The sequence below is a fragment of the Chelonia mydas genome, chromosome 9 (genome assembly GCF_015237465.2).
Source record: "Chelonia mydas isolate rCheMyd1 chromosome 9, rCheMyd1.pri.v2, whole genome shotgun sequence".
Classification (NCBI taxonomy): domain Eukaryota; kingdom Metazoa; phylum Chordata; order Testudines; family Cheloniidae; genus Chelonia; species Chelonia mydas.
The window spans coordinates 48,396,478-48,422,085 of NC_057855.1; the positions used below are offsets into that span (position 1 = coordinate 48,396,478).

A 25,608-nucleotide genomic window follows, 5' to 3' on the forward strand; every position below is an offset into this window, starting at 1 on the left:
ACCCTCAGTCCTTAGATGCTGGGGGGAAGGGAGTCTCCCTGTCCTGCTGGGCAGGGTCTCCCTTACTTCAGTTCTCAGGTCTTCCAAATTTTACACCACACCTCCAAGCTCCAATTCTTTCTCCTTCCTCCCCTGTCTGCCTGATGCAAAGGGGGGGGGGGGGGGGGGGAAATTAGGTTCCTAACAGGGCCTTAATTGACTACAGGTGCTCCAATTAACCTGCAGCCACCTTCCCTAGTCTACATGGAACCACACCTTAATTAGCCTTGAGCTTATATATTTCCCCTCTAGCACTCTCCCATTGTATCACACTGTTCAGAGTGATGCCCCGGTATTGCCCATAAGTAGGAACAGGTCATTTACTCTCTAGTGTGCATTACTTTGCATTTGTCAGGATTGAATTTCATCTGCACAGAGCAGTGAGAGTATAGGACACTTTCCTTCTACTACACCTTGTTAACTGATGCAAAGACCAAAATTAATCTTGCACTGTTTGGTTGTACAGATCTGTTTGAAGTTGCTATAAGTTGTTTAAATGTTTTTTTTGCACATTATTAATTTTTTTCTCCTTGGTAGATTAATGTGCCCCTAATCTTCTGGGACTGCTCTTTCAATTATCCTATTGAAGCGGAGGAGGAATTTTAGAGATGTCTTTTTGCCTTTTATACATGCTGCTTCTACATAGTGTGCTGCTTTTGATCCTCCCTCTGAAGATATTTGCACACAACTAATGTGTTTATGAACTGGCATTAATGAAGAAATTCAATGTCTGATATTTCTTGCTCTGTTCTTTCTTTGGCACACTACATGTTGGGTCAGATCCTACAGCCTATGCAAGAGCTCTGGAAGTCCTCTGAGGCAGTGGAGATAGCATGATTCCCTCTTGCCAGGGAAGCCCAGTGCAGAGAGACTATGCAGGTCTCTAAAGTTCCTCAGATGTTTTTCTAGTCTTGACTCCCTCTAAGCAGCATAGTGTTGCCCACCACAACTCTCTCCCCACACAACTGCACTGTGTGGTTGGGTGGAGTCAACAGCTCTGTGACAAAGTGCACTCCCTGTTCAAAACACCAGTGGAGGTCCAGGCAAAGATGAAAGTAAGCTGGTACGGTCTGCCAGCGTACCAGTAAGTCCTATAAGTTACTTTCATCCCTGGGTCCAGGAGATGTCACTTCTCTCACCTCCAACAGAAACACTATGCAAAGGATTGTTATGCAGCTCAGGATCTGGCCCTTTGTCTTTACTAACCTGTGACACGGCAACCCAAAGGGCCTCACCTAGAGAATTCTTTAAAAAACAAAACCAAAGCTTTGCACTCCAAGTGGCTTCCCTGCTTTGCCCGAGGCTGAGTCCAAGCATAAACCATTTGGGTTTATGATGATGCTATCTGTATTGCAATAGCACCAGATGTCCCAGTCATGGACCAGGACCCCTGGTGCAAACACACATCTGTGGAGTGTCTATACTAACATTTACAATCCTGTTTGTTAATTCAGGTTAATTAGCAATCCAGCTCCAGTCTAGACAAACCCTAAGGTCTCTCTACACTCATTTGCATCAAAATAACTTATTGGGTTTTAATTCACACCTTCAGTTATTTCTGTGCAAGTCTGTGTGTGGATGCTTTTATTATGGCACAAAAGCACTGGGAACAAAAATCAAAATCAGGGCCACCCTATCTGCTGCTATTTGTGTCCTGGGCAAATGCAGCTCTGTGCTCTCTCATGGACTTTACTTCAGTTCTTGGTTTCCCTTCATCTAACAAATCTCTGGTTATTCTTTGTGAATGGAAACACCTAACATACACCATCAGTAAGTGGCACCATCCCTGGGGCCTTGCACAGGGAAGCAAATGAAGAGCTACAGCAACATGTGGGACAAGGAGGATGAGGATGTGATCTCTCTCTCTCCTAGATGTTTGCATCAAAGAAACTTTCTGACATTACTTTGAATGGAGACAGGCGCCACTTCAGCAGCACCCAATGAAGCTCTGTCCCCTTTCTGACTTGGAGCCAGGTTTTCAAGAGAGACCAGAACACTGGTTTCCCAAGGGGAGCAGAGGCCTTTTGAAAGTTAGGGACAATGAAAGTACATGTCTAAAATAAACAAACTGATCAAACCAACAGAAAGAGCTAATTCATAAGAGGATAAGGACAGCATGGCACCTGCACACCAGCAGGGGAGAAAAACTCAGTCTGGGGTATAAACTTCAAAGAATATATTTCAAAGGTTCACTGCTCCTTAAAAAGAAGGGGAGAGAACCCCTTAGTTCATCATGTAGGGGACTTAGGGAACTCTGAGTCTGTGAATGTTAAGTCCCATGGCCAGAAGGGCTAGAGATACTGGTAGCTTTATGTAAGTGAGAAAAGGGATTGTAACTTGCTAAGATAAAGTTGTAGTCGCTAGAAAGTGGGTTTGGTTTGGAATCAGATGTGTCCCAGATCTCAGATGTATCACTTTAATTGGTGTTGTTTGTTAATAAAATTATTCTTAGTTTTACAATAAATAATTGTAGTGCTGTTTTGTTAAAGTGATATGTGCGTCCAGGATGGTGTGTGCTCTGTCTTTCTAGAGGCAGCGAACTTAATTTCTGTAACTGTCCATTGAGAGGGACTGGACACTGAGATATCTCTGCGGAACTGGGGTTCACTATTACCTGCAAGGCAAGATTTAGACTGGCAGAGTCTCAAGGGGTTTTCTGGTGAGGCGGACAGACTTGTGTGCTGGAGAGCCGACACATAATCTAGTCTCCAGCAAAGCTAACACTTGCTAAATCAGATGGATAACACAGTGGCTTACAGTTCTGGGTGTCTTGAGCAGAATGACAAAATGTGTGTGTCTGACCAATCCCTGTTCCAAGGTGTGGACACTGCCTGTTCCCACTGTGCCATGTGTCTGACCAGCCCAGGCTGCAAGGTGTGGGCACTGCCCGTTCTGAGTGCACTGTGTGGCTGACCAAACACTGGCCTGGGGTGTGGGCACCTTCCATTCCCAGCACACTGCGTCTGACCATCCACTATCCTGGGTTGTGGGTACTACCCATTCCCAGAGCAACATGTGTCTGGCTGTTAAACTTGTCAGGCAGGGGACTCTTTGCTTTGTGGAAAGATGAGCCAAAGATGCCATGGCCTGTCCTGCAGCACATTTTGTGCTTGCAGTGCAGCCAGCTACATTGGCAGGGTCTGTAAGGTACCCACTATCTCCAGCAGGGGAATATAGTCCCGGGACAGATCCAAACTAGCTGCCAGTCTGGACCCTGTGTCAGATTTTGTTTTCCTTTGTTTGTTTGGTCTGCTCAAACTGCCAGGAGACTGGGTCATGGGTGGTCTGACTTAGTGGGCAAAGCAGCAGCCAGGCCTAGTGGGTGGAGAAAGGGCCAGAACCCGAGTTAGAGTCTGAATGTCAGAGCCAAGGCAGCATCTGAATCAGGAATTGAAGCCAGGGCTCAGAACTAAAGTAGGGGTCCAACTACCAGATCCAAGGGCAAGACAGTCAGGAATTGGAAGCTCAGAACTGGATTATCAGATTCTGAGGCTGCGACAGGCCTGGAACAAGAGCAGGGCAGGGTCTAGGCTGCAGCAGGCCAGAGGAGCATAGGGAGGTATGTATTCTTAGGCAGCCGGCACCCTCATGCTGGGTTTAAGAACAGACCTGCTGGCTTCCTCAGCCAATCAGGTAGGACAGTCTGTCAAGTGACATGGCTGGTGCAGCCCAGCTGTGCTCCTTAGGCCCGCTGGAGAGCAAGGCACAGATGTGCAGCCTCCTGCCCCCACACTGAGCGCTTCACAATGTCTTACCACTCCAAGGCTATGCAGTATCCTGCCCTGGCTCGGCGCTGCGTGGTGCTTTCCCCCGCGCTGCTTTCTGCGCGGAGGGTTCCCCCACTAGGTGCTGGGTACTTTCCTATCCTCCACCCGGCCCTGCGCTGCGCAGCGCAGTGCAGCGGGGACCCCTCCGCCGCCGGGGGAAGGGCAGGAGAGGCGCGCGACTCGGGTCCCGCAGGGTGCTTAGGTCGCAGGAGGCCAGCGAGACGCAGCGATAGGGGGCGGTGGCGTGGGCGGGGGCGTGACTGTAAGGGGCGGGGAGAGGCGCGTGAGCGCTGCTGCAGCAGCAGCTGCTCTTTGCCCACAGAGGAGGCGGGCGCGCATGCGCACTGTGTGTCCACTCCGCTGGATTGGTGCCGGTCGCGGGGTCTCTGGAGCCCGGCCGTGGCTGCTGCCGGGCTCGGTGCTTCACTCGTCACAGCGGCGCGGCGCCTCTCCTCGCCCCGGGCCCCTCGTGCTGCTGCCTGGGCCACAGGCACAGCAACCCACCTGGCTCAGGCGCTGGCCGGGCCGCGGGCTCTGCTCACCGCTGCGCCATCTGCGGGCGCGCGTTAGCCAACGTCCCAGCGCGCCCCCTTCGGAAGCGGGCTCCGGCGGCCGCCCGGGGCGAGCCTGAGGCAGGCAGCGAGCGCGGTTCGTAGCGGCCGGTCCTTGGCTGGGCGAGGCGCAGGTGCCGGACGAGCTGGAGATGGAGCCCGAGAGCCTCGGCGCGGAGCAGGGCGCCTCTCTCCCGGGGCCCGCCGAGGAGCTGGGGACGCTGCTGGGCCAAGATGCCGCGCTGCCGAAGCTGAGCGGCGGGGAGCTGGACAGGGAGCTGGAGTCCAAAAGTGACCTGGTGAGGCTGGGTTTGTGACTCCCCTGGGGTAACGCTCTGCGTGAGGCGAAGCCTGGGCTCTGGCTGCTGGGGGAGACCTGACTGGGCGGGGCCCGTGTAGACGAAGGGAGAGGCAGGAGTCTCCGCTCGGGCTGTGTGTTTACTTCCACTTACATCTGCGGCTTTCGTGTCCCCTAAAAGGTTTGGGTTTGGTCTAAGCCACACGAGTCTTCACAGCTGTTTTATTGACGTGTGTGCGCTTCTAGGGTACTAGTCTGTGCTTTGGGGTTGGCAATGCCAATGTTGTGTTGTCCATAGTGGATCCAGGATACTTGAGAGAGGTGGTGGGTGAGGTAATATCTTTGACTGGACCATCTTCTGTTGGGGAACAACCTAAGCTTTCACACCCCACAGAGTGCTTCTTCAGGTCTGGGAAAGGAACTCAGGGTGTCACGGCAGCTCGATACAAAGTGGAACAACAACAGGAGTACTTGTGGCACCTTAGAGACTAACAAATTTATTAGTGCATAAGCTTTCGTGGGCTACAGCTCACTTCATCAGATGCATAGAATGGAACATATAGTAAGACACACACACACACACACGTTGGAAGTTACCATACAAACTATGAGAGGCTAATTAGTTGAAGATGAGCTATTATCAGCAGGAGAAAAAAACTTTTGTAGTGATAATCAAGATAGCCCATTTAGACAGTTGACAAGAAGGTGTGAGGATACTTAACTTAAGGAAATAGATTCGATATGTGTAATGACCCAGCCACTCCCAGTTTCTATTCAAACCCAAGTTAATGGTATCTAGTTCGCATATTAATTCAAGCGCAGCAGTTTCTCATTGGAGTCTGTTTTTGAAGCTTTTCTTTTGCAAAATTGCCACCCTTAAATCTTTTACTGAGTGACCAGGGAGGATGAAGTGTTCTCATACCAGTTTTTGAATGTTATGATTCCTGATGTCAGATTTGTGTCCATTTATTCTTTTGTGTAGAGACTGTCTGGTTTGGCCAATGTACATGGCAGAGGGACATTGCTGGCACATATCACATTGGTAGATGTGCAGGTGAACGAGCCCCTGATGCATTAGCTGCAATAATCGCAATAATAATTGCGATTAGGTCCTATGATGGTGTCACTTGAATAAATACCTGGACAGAGTTGACATCGGGCTTTGTTGCAAGGATAGGTTCCTGAGTTAGTGTTTTTGTTGTGAGTGGCTGGGTCATTACACATATTGAATCTATTTCCTTAAGTTAAGTATCCTCACTCCTTGTCAACTCCCCCCCCGAAGTAAGCGCTGCCCTGCACCCTGTCAAGGTTCCTTCCCCACTCTTAACTCTAGGGTAGAGATGTGGGGACCTGCATGAAAGACCCCATAAGCTTATTCTTACCAGCTTAGGTTAAAAACTTCCCCAAGGTACAAACTTTGCCTTGTCCTTGAACCCTATGCTGCCACCACCAATTGTTTTAAACAAAGAACAGGGAAAGAGCCCACTTGGAGATGTCTTCCCCCAAAACATCCCCCCAAGTCCTATACCCCCTTTTCTGGGGAAGGCTTGATAGGAATCCTCACCAGTTGGTACAGGTGAACACAGACCCAGACCCATGGATCTTAAGAACAATGAAAAATCCATCAGGTTCTTAAAAGAAGAATTTTAATTAAAGAAAAGTTAAAAGAATCACCTCTGTAAAATCAGGATGGTAAATACCTTACAGGGTAATCGGATTCAAAACATAGAGAATCCCTCTAGGCAAAACTTTAAGTTACAAAAAGACACAAAAACAGGAATATACATTCCATCCAGCACAGCTTATTTTATCAGCCATTAAACAAAAGGAAATCTAACGCATGTTCTAGCTAGATTACTTACTAACTTAACAGGAATTGTAAGGCTGCATTCCTGATCTGTTCCCGGCAAAAGCATCACACAGACAGACAAACACTTTCAAATCTGGAGGTGGGGGAACAAAGGATCTTGTCCCCTCATTGGTCATTTTGGGTCAGGTGCCAGCGAGGTTATTTTAGCTTCTTAACCCTTTACAGGTGAAAGGGTTTTGCCTCTGGCCAGGAGGGATTTTATAGCACTGTATACAGAAAGGTGGTTACCCTTCCCTTTATTTTTATGACACACCCCAACCATCTGCCCGAGCCCTGAGCTCCCTCCCACACCTGAACTGCTGCTATTGCTTGCCCAAGGGCTGCCTGGCTCAGACAGCCCCGAGCCAGCCCCACCGGCCACTGAAGAAGTCACGGAAGTAACGGAATCTCTGTTAGAGACACGCAGCCTTAATTATGACTTTAGTATGATGAAGTTTAATAATTTTTTTTCATTTTATCTTTTAAAATATATTGTTACTGCTTATATGTAGGTGGCAATAGGGAGTGCCAAAGCTGCCATTTGTACTGGATTGCCAAACTGTTCTTAAAAAATAAATGTAAGAAATGTTAAAAATGATTCCATTTCAGTGTACAAACCAATTATCTACAGAGCATAAGTTCAGTTTACTTTTGTTTAATTGTGTTAAGAATTGTTAACATTATATGACCAAGGGGACAGTGTCAACTTGGAAATAACATTTGTCTTAAAACACCATAATTATAAGGAACACTTACAGTAATTAATGTTTTGAGAGAAATCTCTCTTCAGTGTATTGTATTTTGTGCATTTGATAAAGTAGGTATACTCACATTCACTGTTCTGGTGGTGGGCAAAGGGAAAAATGACTAGCTGAAAAGCTCTTTTTAAACATCACCAAGGAAGCAGAAAAAAGTTAAGGATTTAAAATAAATATTAGGCCATACTACTCAAAGTTACTGTCAGAAACTGGAATTTCTTGATGAAAAATTGCTGAGGGTAAAAGTTGATTGAAGAATGTTTGCCATATTCCCACTCCTAGGATGTGCCCCAGATGCTGCTGAGCTTTAGATCCCTTCTAGAATAGCTGTGCCCAATGTGTAAAATCAGAATAAGTCTTCCACCTAGTCTGTCTTGTCTATTTAGATTTAAGCTCTTTGGAGTAGGAACTGTCTCTTAGGGCTTGTCTATATGGTGAAATTTTCTGGCATAACTATACCATTATAATTGTATTGCTGTAGCTATGTCAGTATAACTCCCTATGTGGACATTAATTCTGGAGTGAGCATTCACATGAAGAGTTGTCAGTACAACTATAGCAATAGAAATATACTGGTATAACTATAGGGCAGAGGTCCCCAAACTTTCTTATTGTGTACCCCCTTCCAGATCTGCCTTCGTACCCCTGCCCTTCTCATCATTGATGCTTTGTTCTTCTTAACACTACCTGTCTTTAGCCATCTGTCCATATTCCACTGTTATGTACAGATAGTTATAGCTCGACATATACAACTGAAAAAAACCACCCTGAATAAGTTCTGAGCTCAGTTAGTCTGGACAGTTGCTGGGCAACTGAATCCATGCTGTACGGTGATTGGAGGTGAGGACTCTGTACTTCAGTGTCTCTGTGTTCTCATTGGTACATCTTGAAGTAAATTAACTACGGTATTTAATATAACAAATTCCCACAGAGTTTTAAAGCTTCGTCTGAGTAGCCTATTATGAAAATACAATAAATAAAATCCACCGTTACACAATTTCTTCCATGTACTCCCCAGAGATGTCTCGCATACCCCCAGAGGTACGCATATCACAGTTTGGGAACACCTGCTTTAGTGTGTGAGCAATACCTAATGCAACAGGGGCATGATCTAAGTTGGAGCCTCTAGATACAGTAGAATCCCTAGTTTACAAACTAATTAGTTTTTGAGGAGTTAATGAAATAGAAAAGCTGCTAATTGAACCTCTTAATTATAGTAGGTATGGCACACTGGATTGCTTTCTTGTCCTTCAAACCACTGCAAAGCAATTTTGAGTGCATTGAAGGCATCTGAATGCGAAGGTGCAGTAGAACTTCAAAGTTATGAACACCTTGGGAATGGAGGTTCGTAATTCTGAACAAAATGTTTTGGTGGTTCTTTCAAAAGTTTACAACTGAACATTGACTTACTATAGCTTTAAAACTTTGCAGAAGAGAAAATGCTGCCTTCTGTTTATTTTTTTGTTTAGTGGTTTATGTTTAACACAGTACTGTGTTTGGTTTTTTTTGGGTCTCTGCTGCTGCCTGATTGTATGCTTCTGGTTCCAACTGAAGTGTGTGATTGACGGGTCAGTTTGTAACTCTGAAATTCTACTGTACATCATGCTCCAGTCTGTCTTCAGAAAGTTGCGAAGTGAAGTACATTCTGGGTCTGTGTAAAAATGTGTTTGGAAGGTGGAATAAAGAGGCTAAACTCAATCTGTTTTTCTTTTTTATTTAGATAGATGACAAAGAGTTTGATATTCCCCAGGTTGATACCCCTCCAACGCTGGAAAGCATATTAAATGAGGTGAGTACCTTTTTAAGAGTTAAGAAACCCAGTCATATACTGTAGTGTTCCAAAATATGGAAACAAACAGAATTGTTCATATTAATAAATTCTCTCTAAATTACAATGAAATTGAATATTTTGTCTTTCTGTGATTGTCAAAATACACAAACTGTGTAGTAATTACTCTGAACCCAGTGTGATACACTTAGATTTTGTGTTTTCTAGTCAGACGATGCCATCTTATATTTCTAAGATACTTGTATTTTTAGAAAATATTTACAGGTAGGTAGAAATACAATTGGGCATACTTGTGAATAGATACATAGTCACAGAACACTAGGTATGTAGGTAAATGTTATAAATGGATAAATACAGTTTGATACAATATTGTGTTGTCATTTGATACAGAGACTACTCTTGTAGTATTGTTATATCTAGGCACCAAAATATTGTTTGTGTGCTCTCTGTGTATATGCCTAGTGTGTATATATGGTGGGATGTATTATACATCAGTGCATGTTGCAGCAGTTAATTGGGTGAGTAGGGCAGGTTCATTTATATCCGTGAATTTTTGTGTGTTGTTTTTCAGTATATAGATTCCCACACAAATAACTTTGGGAATGGTAAGGTTGTTACAATCTTTCTGCCTCTCCCTTACAAGAGCAAGAGTCTTTATATATAAAAACAATACCCCCCCCACCTTCAAATATTAAAAAATGGAGCAACATCATGTTTCCTGAAGGTCTAGAGCCAAGGCATACGCTGAGACTTACTTTTAGGTAATTTTGTTTTTACTGTGGATCTCTGTAGTGCCTCTGGCCTTACTTTGACACACAGCTCCCTAGATTTATCCTCAAGATCTGTGGCTCAGTTTGGTTTAGTGTTTTGTTTTTATGTACTTAAGTTAGTAGGTTTTATGGCCAGAAGGGAGCATTATGATGATCTAATCTAATCTGCTACATGACATAAGCCAGAGAATTTCACCCAGTGATCCATGCATGAAACCCTATAGCTTTTGGTTGAACTAGTGCAAGTCTTTTAGAAAACTGCCCATTCTTGATATTAAGAGTACAAGTGGTTGAGAATTTACCATGCCCCTTAATAATCTGTTCCAGTCTTTAATTATTTACCTTTAAGAATTGGCTTCTTATTTCCACTTTGAACATTGACTGCATATTCTAGACTCTGGCCCCTACATCTTCTGAGAGTCAGTCCCTGTCAGAGTCCAGCAGTGGGGATCTCTATTTGTAATACAAGTACTCCAAGAAAAACTGGTTACCCCTTGTAACTGGCATCTTTCTGGATGGTTGTTTATAAAGCACTGTGGCTCCCTATATGTTCTAAGTGCAAGGAAGTGTGACCTTGGCATCAACAGCCTGAGAACTCCATTAGAGGTGACTCATCTGTTTTGTCTGTCATGTTTACCAAATTGTTGCTTTTCTTTCAGACTGATGATGAAGAGGAGTCTTTCGTTCTTGAGGATCCCTCTCTTTTAAACATTGATAATATTGACACTCACTCCTATGACACATCTTCCTTGGCAAGCTCGGACAGTGGGGACAGGACGCACTCGAAAAGGTAACTGATAAGTTGGGCAGTTCTTTCTGACACCATCTTTGAGATTTAGATGTGTGTCATGAGTATTGGAACTGATTTATCATATTTCACTGAGCACCACACAACTATATTTTCTGACCTACACTCAAGTCTATTCAATCCATGGGATTAGTATGAGATCCAGTGGGACAAGCTAGCAGGTATTGAATTGTAAACTAGAAATGTGGTCTACTATTCAAAAGACATTTAGAACAATACCAAGCAAAGAACCACCCAAACTTCTGTGTTGAAATATTTTTCATATAAAAGAACCAGTTTTCTCAATAAAAACCTAATCTTTTTGTTATCTTATTGGAGGGGAAAAACCCACCATTAAGAGGAAAATCCCTCAATATACTTTTTGTAAACTCTGATAGGATCAAACCCCAGTGCAGGTGTTAAAAATGGATGATGTGGACAAAGAAAAGTAATTCTGCCACAGGCTACTTCTTCCTAAAGGATCCACTAGACAGAAAGATAGACATTTTGCACCATGGCTCTTTATATGCTGCAGTGGGCTGTGAAAACTCGTAGAACTGTGTACTAGAATCTAGACTTTCATGGTTTATTTTAAATTTAAAAAATTATCTATTGTGGTTGTAAAGAAAACCTTCCAAATGTGAACAGTGTAATTGATGAATTTGTGTGTAGACATCCAGAAACAGTGTTTTTTGAGAGTATATGAACTGTTCCCTCTCTTTAGTGGAGTGTTAACTTAATCACAATTTAGAGGGCAACATTGTATTGTTGATTATTTAACCAATTTAATGGCTGATTATTTGTACCAGATGTTCTAGCCCCACAATCCCAAACCGCTCCTGGTTCCTTCTCTGGGGTCAAAAGTTCCAGCTGCCCCCTGAAAATTTGCACAGTGCAGTGGTTATTAATATAAGATTCGATGAAAAATGAGTGGGGCAAAATAAAATGATTTGAATGTAAAGTCAAATAAGATACAATGACATACTGGCTATTTTCATAGGTTAAAAACAAGTTTTTATCAAATTCAGTTTGCCTGAAGTGTTGAAGTAGTATTTCCAGCTTGCTGTACAGAAGTACTGCAGAAACCACAAGGCCTTGCTGCAGGCTTTAGGCCAACCTAACTTCAGGGTACATGGTCTTTGACAATAGCCATAAGCCATACTAAAAAAACTTAGGCACCTATTTTTTGAAAATCTTAACAAAGTCCACATGTGAGGTCCTAAATGTGTGTCCTCACTCAGAAGTGCTGAGCACCCAGTAGTTCTCAGAGGCCATTTTTGAAAATCTGTGTATATGTAGGAATTTACAGTTAATTTATAGCATCACAATGAGGCTCTGTGTCAGTGGGGTTTTATTAGTACATTATACTGTATATACAGTAACACTTTAATAAAATATGCTTGAATTCGTTTATGGGGAAAAATAAGTTTCCAGTTTTACTGTTCTTGGCTGATTTAAAAACATTGTTAACTTTCAAATCAAATGAAACTGTTCAACCTATGAGTTCAATTAAATTTTAAAATCTGTGTTAATGCATAACACCTATAGTTAAGATTGCCTGGCTGTCCCTATTCTAATGGGCCATGTTCAGCTCCTTGTAATTTCTCAAACTTTCACTTTTCAGGCTGAAACTTTCCATATCTAATCTCTGCCCAAGGGTGGTGATTATTAAATAAAAATGAGCAGGAACATTTCAGCCATTTTCAAATATGAAGTGTGAAAATAATCATTTGCGACCTTTTATTAATAGTTCTGATGCTTCAGTGTTTGGCGAGGAAATCATTTGAAATGGAGAGAATTCTTAAAAGCCTGAAATTGATCTTTTTGGAGGGCTGTTAATATTTGGTCAAATTAGAGGGTTAACAAAAAGACAAAGCAGACAACTAACTTTTTAACAAGGCAGATTTTGTATTAATGATCTCTTTCCCTTTGGTTTTGTGCCTGTGTGCATCAGAAAGTTGAATGGATTTCTCACTTGACATACAAGTGCTTGTGGAATCTGTCTGACAAAGTAGGTACAATTCAAGGCAGGGCCCCAAACCTCACTCCATATCATTTGTGAAAATATGTTCCTGCCTCTCTCATTGCATGGTTTGGATAGTGTGTGGTGAATGAGGTGATTGCAACTGTTAGTAACTTTTTCCTATAAACTCAGATGGTGGGATTTATTCTGGACTAACAACGTTTTTACTCTTCTTAGAAAGAAAAAACTCCCTGATTCTTTCTCTCTTCATGGATCGGTTGTCCGTCTTTCTCTTCTGAAAGGAATTTCTGCCCAAATAGTATCTGCTGCAGTAAGTGTCTTATTCATTACAATGAACAGGAATGAGAATATAAATTGCTAAATAAAAACAGTAGCTACTCTGGTAAGAAGTGTGTAGAGTTCTACTTCATTAGTTTCACACTGTGCGCTCTTAGCTTCAAGTAATATTCTGTACCTCTGAGCTTAATGAAGAGGCAAAGGAGTGGTGCATTGAGTCAGGATAGCTGGTTTCTCGCAGTGCTCATCCACAGCCTTTGGAAGGAAAGTGAGTCCTAAAGGAAATGGCTGTTAAAGAATTCATCTCAAAGAAAAAGTTCAATGAAATATAAACCTGTGTGTTCCAGTCCAGTCTAGTCACTACATCTAGTTATAAAGAAAAGTAAATGGCTAAAGTGTTCTTAAATAAAGACAGGTCAGAGGGAACTCCCCCATGACAATAGTAATGATACGAAGACTGAAAATATCACCTTTTCATTAGAAAAAAAGTTTATGAACCACTGAAGGGGAAGGGGTAACTTTCCTTGAAATCTCTGATTAACTAAATAGTAGGAAAGCTAGCTGTTGTGCTAACCAAATACACTTGCCTTGCTGTTTTGAAACGTACTTGCAATGTTTTCTGCCAAAAAAAAAAAAAAAAAAAAAAGATTCTTTCAGCACTAGTTTGCTTCATTAAATGGATGATGATACTGAATCAGCTTATGGTCTGACTGATCCCTGCCCTTATAAGCCTCATTGGCTATAATGCATGCATCCACTTTTTTACAGTCTTAGTCAGATGGACTATATTAACTCTGACCTCCGTCTTGCCACATAAAACACAGTATGACTGTACTGCTACACTGACCCAGAGGAAGTGTCTGTCTCAGATCAGAGTTGAAGCTGCTTGTTTTTGTGGATTTGAATGTATGCCAAGTGGGATGCTGTATATTGGAAATAAAAGGAAGTTTTGTTTTGGTCGTGACTGTCATGCTGTCTGGAATGGCTCATAACTGTGAGTGCCTGCCTCAGGGCAGACTGTAAAAAGCAAGGCAGACACCCCAGACTGGTAGTGTCTGTAATTAAATCTCACCAATCAAGTACCAAATGTGAACTCCCAAAGTACTTCAGCAGTTTTATAAGGGAATCGCAGACAGTCCTGTTAGACACTCCAGTCTATCGTGCCACCAAGGCAAGTAGCGCTATGTGATAAATGGTCACTTACCTGGAATATTTGTGATTTTTGGTGTTACTCTCAAGAGACCAGTCAACCAGGTAGATTTACATCCCAGGTCTCACACCAAAAGCAATGCTGGCAGCCAGTTCTATAGTATGCTAACTAAAGGTTTATTAGCTAAGAAAAAGGAATGAGAGTTACTGAGAGGTTAAAGCAGGTAAAAATATGTACAGATGAGTCGCAGTCTAATTCCAAATGACAGTAAAGATGTAGTAATCTGCAGAGAGAAAGGAGCATGTTTTGCATTTTTGATCATCACACACTGACGGATTGCCTTCAATGCATAAGAATTAGTACATTCCTGTTAGTTCTTAATTTGGATTACACAAGGCTTCTTTCTTATTTGATGGGTTATTTAGTTACAAGGATATATACAATATAAATGTTTGCTATTACATTATAACAGGATTCAGATAAGTGAAAACAATGCATGTAATATCCAATTAGTTTTTTTGAAGTTTAAACACCAAATGCATTCTTATGCATTTAACTATCACTTCTGTATTAGTATAAATACAAGTGAATAGGCTAGCTTCCAGCTGTGAGTTTGACAGTTCTCAGCTGATGCCTAGGCTTTCGCATGATCTGGCACCTGGTCTGCCAGTGTTAGTGATGAGCTAGAGTGCATTGAGGTAGCAAGATTTAATTTTGTGGTAAAATATGTTAGTAATTATCCACACAGATTCTACTCCTGGTGCATGTACACCCCATGTGCATGAAATCAGATTTAAAAAAAAAAAAAAGGAATGTTGGCTGTGGCTGCTCCCTTGTGCCCTCCCGGCCACCAAAGCCGAGGACATAAGTGGTAAGGCAGCTGTAATTGTCACTCAGTTCCATCGTGCCATGGGTGGTAAGAAGGAACACTAGTAGTGTCTGTTTCTTCGAACAACAGTTTCTCCTGTCTCACTTGTGAACTCGTTTAGCTTTCTTAAACTTTGGTTTTTATTTATTTTTGTTCATCTTGGTGACTTCCAAGTCTCCCATCTTTAATACCTGCCCCTCATGCAACTCCACTGTGCCCACTAATGATGTGCACTGCAGATGTCTCACCTGCCTGGGAGAGGGACACAACATAGCATTGCTTGATATGCTAAAAAGATCCTCAAGAACAGAGAGATAAGGCTGCGTTATTCTTGATGGAGATGTCCATGCAACCCCAGTCTATTGTCCCCAAGAAGCCTGGGAAAGCTCAACTGCTCCTGTTCTCAGCACTGGCTAGCTGTGGTATCACCTCTACGTCTCCTGCATTCTCCTCCCACAGATGGCATTCAGGCACCAGGGAGAGGGAGAAAGAAGCACCACTGCAGTCAGGACGTCAGATGCAAATTTGCCGTCCTTCGTTGAGTATGAGACTCAGATCTTCTCAAGCTCCCTCTGCTAGGAAGTGCAGCCTCGAGCCCTGCCCTGGTGCCTTGGCATCAACGACGACTCCATTCCAAAAGGACTGCGGTGCTTCTGGCATGGCGTCTGCACTATGTGCTCTAGCACCAAGACCCTTGGTGACTACCACCTACCACATCACTGAGCACTTCCTTGGCACTGCTGTCCACTTGGTACCAAACATCCTGGTACTGGTGGAACTTTTCATCAATCTGGTACCAGTCTCCTCTCTTGGACCATTTTGAGAGACGTCTTGAATCAGCTGTCTACTTTGGCTTTGTTCCATCTGGTACCGTGCAGACCTGATAGCCTGGACAGGACTGCCTCTCTCTGGAGGAGACCTATGTCTGCTTGTCCTCACTTGAATGCACTGGGGGCTCCTCTACCTCCAGATCCCGATCTCTTCCCTGAGCGAGACAGTGGGCATTTAGTGGACAGCCCAGAGAGTACTATAAAGATGAACATAGTAGATTCCAAAGAGCATCTTCGTCACAATATCCTCTACAGTTTAACAACTCTGGCCATTATTGGCCTCCCTTGGGCATGAACTCCTACTCTGGAAGAGACCCACTTCTTTTGTTTCTCAACCAATACCCCCTTCTCTGAGGAAACAATTTTAGCCTCCTCTAACTGCTCCACTTCCCCAAACACAGCGGAGGAGTACTTCAGTTGGAAAGACCAACTTTCTCCTGTCCAGGAACCACCAACCTCCTCAACAAGCTTCCTTGGCTCTGGGTGAAGCTGTTAAACTCATCTTATGAGACTGAAGAAGATACGTTAAAATTTTCCAGGATCTCCTCAAAGTTCTCAGCAATCCTTTTGGACATTCTATCTGAGATAATTCAGGAAGAAAAAAGGTAAATTTTTGGATGTTCTCCACATTGCAAGGTGGGCTGGATAGCAATGCTCAAAAACGAGGGTGATCTTTTGCTGGTGAAGGAGATCTGGCATACTCCCACCTTCATTCCACCCACCTCAAAGCAGATAGGAAATGCTAGCCCCCCTGTGAGGGGATTTGAGGGTTTCTTCCAAAACCTGACACCTGACTACTGGTGGTCCAGGAGAAATCTAAACAAGAGGGAGCTCCGCCCCCAAAAGTGTACCTGTTTGGCCACAATGTCTATTCTTGTCAGCCTCCAGTTGAGGGTGGCTAATTATCAAGTTTTGCTTTCAAAGCTTGATTTTTTAAAATTTTCTTTTCCTCCTTTGGGAGCAATTCTCAAACCTCCTGAACAATTTGCCACAGGAGAACACTAGGAGGAATGAAGACCTTGATGGTAGAGGTGTAGCTGGCCACCAGGACCTGCTTGGATATGGTGGCAGAGACCATGGCATCTGGCATTACCATGAGACCTGCTTCCTGGGTCCAGACAGCTGAAATCCAATGGGAAGTCAAAACCACGAGAGGACCTCCTGTTCTGAGGTTACCGATCTTCTCCATCCCCCCCGACCCTACAGACAACACATCAGTCTTAAGTGCACTAAGGCGACTCTTCGACCATTGCGCCTTTGTGTTCCCACATTGTGTTTTTACATCACAGAGAAATCAGCAAATCCAAGTCACAGTCCTACACATAACGGTTTTCTGAGCCTCCATGCAAGAGACAGAGGTTCCACAGACGTTGCTCAATCCTCCTCCATCCCACGTGCTGCACCTCCTTAAAGAACTGGTTCTGATGTGAGTGTTGAGAGCCTGGCAGAACATTTTATGGTTCGTCCTTTCCCCATCCACTCCTTTTGAGAACCTTCTTCCTGAGGAACTGGATGAGAATAACCTCAGACCTGTGGGTCCTCAAGGTAGTTAGTCAAGGGTATTCCATTCAGTTTCTGCCTTCCCCATCTCCTTTCAGGGAATGCTCTCACAAGTGTCCTTTTTTTGGATCAGAAAGTGAACTCCTTAATATGACTTGGAGCTGTGGAGGAAGTACTTTTGGAGTTAAAAAGAAGAGGCTTCTTTGGAATGAAAAAGTAGTGGGAATAGAAGAAGAGGGGTTGAATTTCCATCCTCTACCTCGGACAGCTCCATGTCTCCGTCCGACATTTCAGATTCCATATGGTTACTTTAGCTGCTGTATTCCCCTCCCTGGATCCATTGGACTGGTTTGTGGCTCTCTATCTTTCACATCTCCATTCACCAAGCTCAGATTTTTGGTTGGGACCTGTCAGTGCCAGTACAAGGAGTTACTGCCTTTTGGCCTCTCAACATTTGCCTCCGTCCATCGCCGCCCTCCCCCAATCCCGTCTTCACAAAGGAGTAGCTGCCCCTCTGTGCAGACTGGGAGTACAAATGTAAGTATGTCCTTACCTGTAAAATTGGCTTGTTCAGGGATTCAAAAAGTCAAAAACTTCATTTACGCAGTCCTTTGTTTCTTCAACTCCCTGAGTCTCAGGGTCAACAGGGACAAGCCTTCTGTGACCCTGACCTAATCTATACAGTTTATCTGGGCTCCAGTGGACTGCAAGTCTGCAAGAGCTTATTAAATGAACAGTGCTTTCTAACCATGGCATATTCTATCAACCAGCTCTGCAGGTACCCTAGAACACCAGCGAAGTCGTGTCTTAAACTCATGGGATGTATGGAAGCGTGTATTTATGTTGCACAGCATCTTCACCTCTAGCTGCTAGAAAGCTGGTTGAAATCCGTATATATCCACCCAGAAAATGCGGCATGGACCAGCTTATCACTGTCCCTGTAGAAGTCCCCATCTTTTTAAAACTGGTGTACAGATCTGTTCCAGTTGTGCAGTGGAGTTCCAGTCTCTCTCTGTTGCCACCAAGATAGTAATAACAGATGCTTCCATTTTGTAGCGGGGAGCTATTTTGGCCATTTAAAAGCCCAAGGAAAAGTATGACTGTTTGAGAGCTTGCTGCATATGAACGTATGGAGTTCAGGGCAATGTGACTCACCTACAAGGCTTTCTTTCCTCTTCTCTAATGTCTCCCTGTCCATGTAGTCACTGATGACGCCACTGTGAATTACTACACCAACATGCAGGGTGGGGCAAAGTTATCTCCACTCTGCCAGGAAGTGTTGCATCTGTTGGAATGGTGCTTAGTCCACCAAATCACATGAGTCTATTCCCCTTCCTGGACTGTGAAACACCTTGGCAGATTGTCTCAACAGGACTTCTGAAAGAGTTACCAACGGTTCCTCAGCAATTCTGTTATACACAGCATCTTTCTGAAGTTGGGATAGCTGTCGATGAGTCTATTTATGATGTATAAGAACAGCAAGTGTTCGGCATTCTGCTCTTGGGGGTAGGGAGTAGGCCCAGGTTTGCAGATGGGTGCATTTCTCCTCCCATGGCTCCTCTGTACTTTAGTGCATGTTCACACAATCCTCAGAGTCCTCAAGAAACTCAGGCAGGACTTGGACTGTGTCATCTTGATAGTCCCAGCAAGACCCAGACAGTTCTGGTTCTCAGGTGAGCTTTTGTGGACCCACCCATAACCCTACCTTTTCTTTCCAACATACTTTCTCAAAATAAGGGCCGGTTACTGCACGTAAATCTGGCTTCACTGCCTCTGACTGTGTGGATGCTGGGTGGATTAACCCCCCTGAGAGAGACCGTTCATCTGAGGTCTAGGAGGTCTTCCTACAGAGCAGGAAGCCCTCTACCAGACTCAGTTATGCTGCAAAGTGGAAAAGATTTTCCATCTGGGCTTGATTAGGGTACACGTGGTGGCCATCTTTGCAGATTACTCATGGGTGCAGGGTTACGTTATGTATGTTCACCCTACGGTATCAAAATTTCTCAAGGGTCTCCCACATTTTCACCCCAGTCTAGGAGACTCCCCCTTTCTGGGATTACGACTTGGTTCTGACTGGTCTGTTGGGGTACCCTCTTTGAACCGATAGCAGCCTGCTCTCTGTACCTTATGTCCACACAGATGCCATGACCTGCTCTACATCCCTGCTAATCAGGGTCCCACTTTCTGGGATTCTTATTGGCAAAGGAATTGAGTTGTGATTGAGGCTGCCCTGCCTTTTAAGCCCCATCTTTAAGGGGCACAAAGGATATTGTTATTAAAAAAAGAAAAATGCAATCTCGCATGCATGGGGCAGATGTGCACCACGAGTAGAATCGGTATGGAGAATCCATCTCAAAGAACCATAGGGTAAGTAACGGTTCTTTTCATTTAGTTTGGTTTGAATCTTAATGCTGGTGCAGCTGGTGATTTCTCGACTTCTATTAAATTGCATTAATAAGAAATGCAGTTGAGCAATCTTAACTGAAAGTGAATATTTTTCATGTGGCAGGCTAAAGCTAATTGTGTATCTCAATCTTTTTTCTTTGGAGTGGGTGCAAATAACCCTCTTCACTTTGGGGGGTTTAAATTTCCCATAGAATCATGGGGTTCTGTACCTATTCCTACAGCTTCGCTCCTGCCTTTTGTGGGACAGTTCCACAGGGAGGGTCACACCATGCTGCTGGCGTAGTCTCCTCATTGTCGTGTTGGTGCTGCTATTAGAGCACTGTGTGTATGAGACGCAGCACAGAGCGATCCTCCAAAAGTGCAGCTGTACTGACTGAACAGAAATGTACACAGGGAAGGAGCCCTGCCTCCTTTTACTTTATTAATAATGACTTTTCTGTCACTGTAGGACAAAGTGGATGCTGGTTTACCTACTGCAATAGTAAGTACTGAAAGAACTGTAAAGTACAGTATAGTAAAACGTCCTGTTACATCTGTGGTCCATCCCTCATACTCCATAGTGCGGTATTGAAACTTTGACATTTTCATCCTATGCCTTCTCCCAGAAGGTCGCATTGATTCACACTCAGAATCTTAAGCATGCAGGGCAGAAGGAGTAGCCTGAGACACCTCACTTATTGCAGTGGAGTTCTACCCTCTTCCCTCACCCCCACTATTGTCATGTTGAGGGCAATGTCATTTGGGAAGCTTCTGTTGATCACCTGTCCCACAACTTTCTACCTTTTTTCAGACCATGACCAAGGCTCGTTAGGCTATGGCTACACTACCGAGCTTACAGTGGCGCTGCTGCTTGTGCAGACGCTCTAAGCTGATTGGAGAGAGCTCTCCCGCCAACATAGCGCTGTCCACACCGGTGCTTAGGTCTGCGTAACTTACGTTGCTCAGGGGGGTGGTTTATACGGCTTAAGCTATAGTGTATACGTGAACTTAGGCACTAACATTTCCCCTTTGTATGTGAGGTAAAAGATTGGCAAATGTCAATGCCAAGTTTCCCTTGATATGTCCTCCCTACCAGTCATCATTTAGACAGAAATAAATAATTAGGGCTACGATTTTGTCTTGGATATTTTTAGTAAAAACCAGGGACAGGTCATGGACGGACAATCAATCAATCATGAAGGTTGTGATCTGTCCTTGACTTTTACTAAAACAGCCCTGACAAAATGAGGAGAGAGGAGGGTCCAGCACCCTGTCGCACTCCCCCGCCCCCACTGTAGTGACTGGGAGCTCCAGGGACCCCATTGCCCAGTGGCTGGGAGCTGGGTCCCCCTCCAGGGTTGGAGCTGGGCGGGATCATCGCAGCTAAGGAGCTGTAAAATTGTATTTTAATAGCAGTCTTGTGATGCGTGGTTGATACAGATATTTTGAATTGTATGTATTTGTTACTTGTCTGTGGGAAGCTTGCTGTAATGTACACTGCTGTCTAGCTTTCTAAAATGGTTTTCCCTTTGCTTATTAACTTTGGTCAGCAGCAATAAAGATGCTGACTGGGTTTAAATCATGGACTTGTGACAGTTCGATATTTCAAAATTTAACTTTTCTCCATGTTCTGTTCAGGCAGCGTCAAGTCTGATAGCAGTGGGGACTTCCCATGGTTTGGCATTAATTTTTGGTAAGTTAAAAATACCCTTTTGGTGCCTCTTTAGCATTCAAATCCCATTCTGAATGTCATATTTTAATATTTAATTTATATATTAAACATTAATTCATTTTAGTAAAGAACTGTACAAAATACAGGGTCATAAACATGACAAAACACTCAAATTGCTTTAAAAAAAAATGGCAAGTGTCCATTCTGTCATTTGTCTATTTTTTCCTTTAACTTTATAACAAGTTGTGTCAGGTTGACTAGAGTTCACACAACAGAAATCTCATAGGCCTTCTGGAATGTTTCCTATCTTCTAGGCAATTGTTATTATAGAAGTCTTTTATACTTAAGGAAAATTCTTCATTTTGGTTTAACAGAATGTTAAGGCAATATAAACAAGATCAGCATAAATTTGTCACACAGTGTTTATCATCTTTTTGCTAGGATTTGTCCTAATTTTTCAAATAGTAGATTCCTTGTTATCAGATTACATCCTGACTTAAATGTTGGCAGGACATGTTGAGTCTAACAATGTAATACATTTCTTAGCTATTAAAATTGCTGATTTATAATCTTATTGGACCGATACTCAAGGTGAGAGAATCTGCTATTAAATATTCTGGGCCGAGGATAAAATCAAACTTGAACAAGAATTGGTCCTACTTGTTATATTCTCAATTAAATGTAAACAGTAATCAAAAAGCCAAATTTGTATGATTTACTTTGAGTGTGAGATACTTTTGAAGCTAGCAGAAGTAACAGTACTCTATCTTCTCAACCATATCCAACCATACCAGTGGAAATTTGCATGTGGTTTTTCTGAGGTACTAGCAGACTAGTGGTAACTAGCGCACAGGACTGGGAGCCAGGAATGGCTGAGTTCTCATCCTGGCTGACCTTGGGAAAAACTGTGCGTTCCCCACATTATAGCTGGGAGATGCTGCTAAGCATAATTCCCTGCCTTACAGGGATATTGTAAAAATCAGTTTACATCAGTAGGATACAGTGCTTTGAACCTGTAAAGCACTATATATATGCAAACTACTTTGTTCCTCCTTTCTTTGTAAAGAAAAAAAGAGACAATCAGTACAGAGAATGTTTCCATACACCCCCATCCAAAGCACAAAGGAAAAGACAGAAGCAATATCTATAAAATCTTGGAACAGTATATATGTAATACTACTTCAAAAACATCCAATCATTTACAAACTCTTTAAGGCACATCAGAAACCTTGCTATAGTAAAGTGAGATAAAGTTGTCTGTCAAACTACTGTATCAACTTTTAAAATGTAGAATTTGGACATTTAATGTTACATTAGGGGTTCTTCAAAGGTTTCTCCTCTGTTTACCATAACTTCAGCATGACTGGCATTTCTTCTCCCACGATTCAAAATCCACATAATTGTGGACTTGTAAATCATGTGCAAACACTTTAAGACATGTTCAAAACTCTAACAATAAATACATTAGAAAGTTTACAGTCAAGCATTATTAAAACAGATGTTATCTGGTTTGCTGTTCAATGTCACAGTGGAACATGAAGATGAATTATGTTCTTGGGTGCCTTGAGGCAGGCTCCAGAACATAAGAGAGGTGGCATGAAAGTGTTAATTATTCATTGATTCTAAGGCCAGAAGATGTGTTTGAGCTACATTATGTGTCATAACCATAAGGGTAGCCTAAAATTCCTCCTTACCTGTAAGGGGTTAAGAAGCTCAAATAACTTGGTTGGCACCTGACCAAAGGAACCAATGGGGACAAAAGATACTTTCAAATCTGGTGGGGGTGGGGAGAGAGGGTTTGTTTGGGGTTCTTTGTTTCTGTGGCCGTTCTCTCTTGGGACTGAGAGGGGCCAGACAGAAATCCATCTTCTACAACCCATCCTAATCCAAGTCTCCAATATTGCAACCAGTATAGGTAAGCCAGGCAAGGCAGATTAGTTTATCTTTTGTTTTGCTTGTGAATTTTCCCTGTGCTAAGAGAGAGGTTTATTCCTGTTTTCTGTAACTTTAAGGTTTTGCCCAGAGGGGAATCCTCTGTGTTTTGAATCTGAATACCCTGTAAAGTATTTTCCATCCGGATTTTACAGAGATGATTTTTACCTTTCTTTTTTTTTAAATAAAATCTTTCTTTTAAGAACCTGATTGATTTTTTTTTTCCCATTGTTCCAAGACCCAGGGATTTGGGTCTTTGATCATTTTGTAGCCAACTGATTAGGATATTATTCTCAAGCCTCCCCAGGAAAGGGGGTGTAAGGGCTTGGGAGGATTGCTTGGGGAAGAGGAACTCCAAGTGGTCCTTTTCCCTGGTTCTTTGTTAAATCACTTGGTGGTGGCAGCATACCTCAATCCAAGGACAAATAGAGATTTGTGCCTTGGGGAAATTTTTAACCTAAGCTGGTAGAAATAAGCTTAGGGAGTCTTTCATGCAGGTCCCACATCTGTACCCTAGAGTTCAGAGTGGGGAGGGAACCCTGACAGTATGTCTTTTAGAAATCAAGTTGGATGTCTTTAGCCTCCAAATGATGAACAGTTTACCACATTTCTTGATAATGTGTTCCAGTGACTAATAATCCCCATGGTTAAACGTGCTGCTTATTTCCAGTGTGAAGTTTGCTGACTTCAGTTTCCTGCCATTTTTCTTGTTATGCCTTTGTCTGCTAATTTAAAGGAGCCCTTTAGCATCAGAAATCTTCTCCCTATGTAGGTGACGTAGACTGATCAAGTTGCCACTTAATCTTCACTTTGATAAGCTAAGTGGGCTGAACTTCCTAAATCTTTTAGTGTTATGCAGGTTTTCCAGGCCTTGACTCATTCTTGTAGCTCCTCTCTGAACCCTTTCCAATTTTTCAGCATTCTTTTAGAGTGTGGACTCCAGAACTGGATACAGTATTGTAGTAATGATGTTGCCAATACTGAATACAGAATATCTCCCTCTTATTTCTATTCCCTAGTTTATATATGTGACATTCCCCAGGGTACAATCTAGACAGGTGGACAACTGTGTCCCCTCAATTCTCCAGTCTGGGGTACCTTTTACACTGCTTCATTGTGAGAACAACCACTCCTGGTCTGTCCACACATAGCTTCCAGCATGTAAATATCATCATCTTCTTTTGTATGGCTTGGGTAGGTAGCAACAACTACAAATTTATATCTAAGTTTTTGATAGCCAGCACATTGCTGCAGCGGTGAGCTGGTGAATGTCCTTCAGGCTCCCGGCAAAAGAATGAGAGACATTCAGTTCTTCTTTGAGAGGTGTCCCTGTGGGTGCTCCACTGTAGGTGACTGTAGGTGTCGGTGTGCCCCTGTGCCGCCGTTCGGAGATTTTTACAGCAGTACCCTTATCGGCTGCACGTGCACGGAGCCTTTCTCACATACTAGTCTTGTCTTAATAGTGCACATGTGTGGCCGAACTCCTCAGTTCCTTCTCTACTGTCCCCGGCCGGAGTCGGACCTACAGCAGACTCGTTAAAACTTTTTCTCTTACCCATTCTACATCCTTTTTTCCCCTTACTTTAGCACTCTAGTTACTAGATAAGTTCATCCCTTTTAAAAAAACAAAAATTGTTCCCGCTTGTTCCTCTTAGCCTCCAGCCAACGCTAATATGCCTGGTTCCCCAGGATTTAAGTGGTGCACTGCATGCAGGGATGCCATCCCTATGTCGGATGGTCACTCCCAGTGTATAAAATACCTGGGGGGGGTCCCTTATTCCTCAAATGTGCCCACTGTTTCAAATTAAAATCCAGGGCCCATAAAGATAGAGAACTCCGCCTGAAAATGATTCTTGGGCAGAAGTCACTCGGACCAGCTTCTGATCCAGGTATGAGCTCCTCAGTGAACTGCAGCCCTCCCACCTCCAAAAAGGACCAAAAAAAAAAAGAAAGAAAACGCCTGCCTCCCTCACCCAGAAGGGAAACATTGCAAGAAAAAAGGTTGCTGAGCAGGTCTATTTCTTCTATGCAGACCTTTTCTCGGCTCAGCACCTTCGATGTGCTGGTTCCCCCAGCATCGCGCTAATTCCGCCTCTGGCTGCGGTGACAGCGCAAGTTCCCGGTGCTGAGGCTTCAGGCTTCAAGTTGCCTGCCTCTCTCCTGGCACCGTCTGGCACCGCAGTGGGCACGGTGCTAGCACAGAGGACCTTACCAGAACAGACCCGGGCTGCGCTTACCTTCCCGGCACCGCTGACCTCAGCGCATGCATTGAGCGCTATGGTGTAGAGAAATTTGGTGCCAAACGACCCTCCAGTGCCGCCGGCGCTCCTAACAGAGGGTTTCTCTCATGCAGACTCTCCGGCACCGCAGTTCATTCATTCACCCGACCTACAGGTGTCACCT

At 43.5% G+C, this 25,608-nt stretch overlaps 2 protein-coding genes across 6 annotated transcripts in view; both read left to right on the top strand.

Annotated features, from left to right (window-relative positions):
- Window positions 1-1,282, top strand: part of NME9 (NME/NM23 family member 9) — a 35,293-nt gene extending 34,011 nt beyond the window's left edge. The window contains exon 8 of the mRNA XM_027821920.3: window positions 577-1,282. The gene's annotated coding sequence lies outside the window, so the exon portion shown is untranslated. The remainder of the gene's footprint in view (window positions 1-576) is intronic.
- A 2,821-nt stretch (window positions 1,283-4,103) lies between these two features.
- VPS8 (VPS8 subunit of CORVET complex) overlaps window positions 4,104-25,608 on the top strand; it is a 231,790-nt gene continuing 210,285 nt past the window's right edge. For 2 of the 5 annotated variants that reach the window (XM_043523175.1, XM_043523176.1), the window contains exons 1-6: window positions 4,130-4,656; window positions 8,983-9,051; window positions 10,481-10,611; window positions 12,809-12,902; window positions 20,071-20,103; window positions 21,240-21,294. In XM_043523175.1, the coding sequence (XP_043379110.1) occupies window positions 4,510-4,656; window positions 8,983-9,051; window positions 10,481-10,611; window positions 12,809-12,902; window positions 20,071-20,103; window positions 21,240-21,294 (529 nt within the window). In that variant the 5' untranslated portion in view covers window positions 4,130-4,509. Of the gene's footprint in view, window positions 4,657-8,982; window positions 9,052-10,480; window positions 10,612-12,808; window positions 12,903-20,070; window positions 20,104-21,239; window positions 21,295-25,608 lie in introns of all 5 variants that reach the window. The other 3 variants (XM_007052610.4, XM_037909562.2, XM_043523177.1) reach the window with 3 other exon arrangements.